The sequence below is a fragment of the Brassica napus genome, chromosome A6 (genome assembly GCF_020379485.1).
Source record: "Brassica napus cultivar Da-Ae chromosome A6, Da-Ae, whole genome shotgun sequence".
Classification (NCBI taxonomy): domain Eukaryota; kingdom Viridiplantae; phylum Streptophyta; class Magnoliopsida; order Brassicales; family Brassicaceae; genus Brassica; species Brassica napus.
The window spans coordinates 8,466,365-8,470,447 of NC_063439.1; the positions used below are offsets into that span (position 1 = coordinate 8,466,365).

The window sequence follows — 4,083 nt, forward strand, 5'->3', positions numbered from 1 at the left end:
TTTTTGATATGTCATTGGTTGCTATCATCATCTTTTCCGTTACAATGAACGGAATACTAACTCTTTACATTCCATTACACCATGTGATTGAACTAAACGCATCTTCCGTAAGTGTGGATGTAGATGATGAAAAAGGATTACTTGATGCTATGTTTGTCAATGTTCTGCTTACACTTGATGGGTAGTTGAAATTGGATGTCTCCCTTGTTGCTCTGTTCAGGAAAAACAATATCTTTGGGCATGCGTTTTAGATCTTTTCTTATATGAACAGAAGTGAACCCATAGTAGCAGAGGAAGCTTAGGTAGTCTGTTTGGATGGTTTCGTAAACCACTCCAGGTGACCAAGGTCCAAATAAAGTAAACTGACCAGCACCAGAGTTATAAGGTATGGCCTTGTCACCTGTTTCAGTAGTTATATGGAGACTACCAAATGCAGCCAGTCTGGAGCCAAGGCAACCTAGGAGTGAGCAAGATCTATACATAGTTGTTCCTCCTCTCATGATGCACAGAGATTGTTCTCTCTGAAACCATTGATTCCACATGTGTCCTGTCCCCCATCTACTACAATCTAATTCTGTTTGCGAGTTGAAGTCTCTCTTTGATAACTTTCTTGCACCAATAAGAAACATGATAAGAAATAATACAAGAGCGTTCATTATTTCATTGTTCGGAAAAGATGTAGGTTTATTTTGATCTAAGTTAAAGTTTTATTATTCCACATCCATCATTACTGAACTTTAGTTTATACGATTACTCAGTTTGTGGTACTAGTCTCGCTACTAATTACAATTGGACTTCTGACCTTGTACTTAGCATTAGACCAAGTAAGAGCCCCAAATACATCTTTTTAAGTGAACCATCACCAGCAGAGACTGTCACCTGGTATGTCAACTTCTCACCATCTTTTGTAAACTGGAGTTTCTCTGGCGTCACCTGAATACTAAACCCTGGTGGTGTCTCCACGCTGACTGTGTAAACAGCCACACCGTCTCCACCAACATTAGTCGCTGTCCTGCTCACCGTCTTGTTCTCATTCCCCTTGTATCCGGAGATTCCAATTGATGGATAATTAACGGTTGAGATCAAGTCTAGCTTGGAATCTTCAGGGCAAGTGAAATTTGCTGGAACAGATTTTGATATGGTCTTGATTGTGCTTATGTTGTATCCATAGTAATAGAGGAAGTTCAAGTAGTCAACAGCAGTAGTCTTTCGCTTACATGGAATGCCTAAAAACCATTACTAGTGATCGTGATCCAACCTTCTTAAGTGACGTTTGGAGAGAGATGTTTCGAGTCCATGGCGTTGATCTTAACTTCTCTACGGCTTATCACCCTCAAACCGATGGCCAAACGGAAGTTACTAACAAAACTCTGGAGACATACCTGCGTTGTATGGTTTCCGACTCGCCTCACTCTTGGAGCTCCTGGCTTTCACTCGCAGAATGGTGGTATAACACTACATATCACTCTGCCATCCATAGTACACTGTTCGAAATCATTTACGGTCAACCACCCCCAACTCACATGCCTTACCTTCCAGGAGAAAGTTCTTCACCAGCCATTGACAGGACACTTCAGAAACGCGAAGCCCTCATCGATATGATGAAATTCCATCTCTTACGTGCTCAGAATCGGATGAAACAGTATGCCGACTCTCGACGTTCTGATCGCGAATTCACAGTTGGCGACTACGTATACTTAAAGCTTCAGCCTTATCGCCAACATTCACTCGAAGGTCGACACATGCCTCATAAGCTTTCACCTCGCTACTACGGACCTTTTCGCATTCAAGATTGTGTTGGCTCGCCCGCTTACAAGCTTGAGCTATCTCCGACTTCTGCAATCCACAATGTGTTTCACGTGAGTCAACTCAAGCTCTGTCCCAACCCGCCAAGTTCGATTCCTACGCTGCCACAGTACCTAAATGATGTGGGATCAAGAAAAGAACCTGAGCTTATTTTGGAAAAGAAAATGGTTAATCGGCAGAACAAACCAGTAACTAAAATACTCGTTCAATGGAAAGGTTCTACACCTCAACAAGCGACATGGGAATTTTATCAAGACTTCATTGCCAAATTTCCAGACTTTCATCCTTGAGGCCAAGAATGCTCTGAAGGAGGGAGTATTGTGACAGGATGACGTCGGTTCCGTAATCTTATTTCCTTATTTCTGGTTTTTCCATTTAACTAACATATGGCTTTATCGTTAATTTTCCTTTTCCTAATAGCTAAACCGCCTCTTTGGTTTGCTATATATATATATATATATGTAGCCTTAGGGCATGATTTATATCATACAATCAATAAACTACTTTTTCTCATCTTACTTATATCATACGAACGTAACGTTTCTAAGAAGATCAAACAGGGAGAGACTTGAAGATAAATCAAACGGTGTTGGTGCAGTAGAGGCGGCGATGTTGTCTTTGTCCGTTGAAGATGAATCGAAAGGGAAGGAAACTGAAAAGGCGATATTGTCTTTGTCCGTTGAAGATGAATCGAAAGGGAAGGAAACTGAAAAGGCGATATTGTCTTTGTCCGAAGCTGCCGAAAAGATCGATCCTTCAGATTTTGCGGCTTTCATGGGCAAAGTAAGGGTAAGTGAAGTGAATGCTTTTGTTTAATCCCTCAGACAAAATCGAATTTCAATTTTTGGTCTTTTTGTTTGTTAACAGGCTGTGCCGGAGACTGACTTAGAGCATCTCCAAAAAGGAACTCTATTTTGAAGTTTCCGAAACTTTATATATGAAGTTTCAATGTGTTCTTCTCCAAAAGTAAAACTTCAAACCTAACTTTAAAATTATTTATATTTTACACTATGGTCCTTATATTTGTCATAGTTGATGTAAATTCATAAAACTTCTATAAATAACTAATGGGAATTCAGCCAAAAAAAACACGAACTTAGCAGGAATTGCCAAAAGAAACCTGGACATATTGGCTGGCCAAAAAAACACCATATTTTTGTTGACTTTTTCAGTTTATTAAGCAACTTAAGATTGACTGACCAGATTAACACACCGTTAGAAGAGTTAACAGATATTTAAGACGGCTTTAAGCGACGTTAATTGGGGGCGTTAATTAAGACGACCTCGTTTTATCTCTTTGTCTGATTAAAGACAAATGAATGAAACGACATCGTTTTAGGTAGCTTTGTTATTAAAAATATGTGCTTTCCGCGGGTCGAACTCGTGCACTCGTGATCAATGGTAGGGGTTGTGCCACTGAGCTAGTGGACTTTTCAATGGATTGATGAACAGAGTTATTTTTAAACTATGAAATATGAGGTAAATGAATCAAAAAGAAACGACGACGTTTTCCTCTTTGTCTTCAATCTTTTAACGAACACGAACCCTAAATTTCCAAAATCTCAAATCGTGTTTCCTCTTCAAGCTCGATTCCCTCCTTTCCTTCTTCGAGTATCGCATGATGAGTTCGGGTTGTGAGGATTCGTCTGTCAATGCGATGGGTATTCGTGGTATTCCAGAGAAATGCGAGTGTGGTCGAAGCACTGCGATATACACATCAAAATCGAAGCAGAATCCAGGAAGAACCTTCTTTAGATGCCCAACGTTTCGAAATGTAAGTGTTTTATTTGATTATGGGTGCAACTGATTGTGTTTAAGAAATTGTTTGAACATAAAAGCTTCAATGGCTAGGTAGTGAGATGTAATAGTCATTCATGATTCTATTTGTCCAGGATCACTTGTATAAATGGGTAGATGAAGCTGTCTACGAAGAGGTTCAGGATGCATTGCCAAAAGTCGAGTGCTTTGCATCGGATCTCATGAAAATTAAAATGGAGATCGAAAGCTTCAAAACTGCAGAGGAAGAGTTGAAAGAAGATGTTAGGAAGGCGAACAGTGAACTTAAGAAGCTGAATGTGATCATGAAAGTAGGTTTTGTGATGGTTTTCTTAAGCATTGTCGCATGTCTTGTGTTGATCATGTTTGATAAAGCAAATGGGTTGTCTTTGAATAGCTACTAGGAGACTCTATTTATGTTATTGTAATGGTTTCAGTGAACTCATGGTTTATTTGAGTCTAATGTTGTAAGACTGTTTATGTTATTCTAAAGATTTCGAC

General features: G+C 39.5%; 1 protein-coding gene across 1 annotated transcript; it reads left to right on the forward strand.

Moving 5' to 3' along the window:
* Positions 1 to 3,424: 3,424 nt before the first annotated feature.
* Positions 3,425 to 4,083, forward strand: LOC106367024 (uncharacterized protein At1g43920, Chloroplastic-like). The gene is made up of 2 exons (XM_013806708.2): positions 3,425 to 3,580; positions 3,699 to 4,083. The coding sequence occupies exons 1-2, from the start codon at positions 3,425 to 3,427 to the stop codon at positions 3,984 to 3,986; spliced, it is 444 nt and encodes a 147-aa protein (XP_013662162.2). The 3' UTR covers positions 3,987 to 4,083.

Coding starts and splice junctions, on each gene's coding strand:
- LOC106367024 (XM_013806708.2), top strand. CDS start 3,425: ATGATGAGTTCGGGTTGTGAGGATTCGTCTGTCAATGCGATGGGTATT. Junction 3,581..3,698: donor GATGCCCAACGTTTCGAAAT/GTAAGTGTTTTA, acceptor CTATTTGTCCAG/GATCACTTGTATAAATGGGT.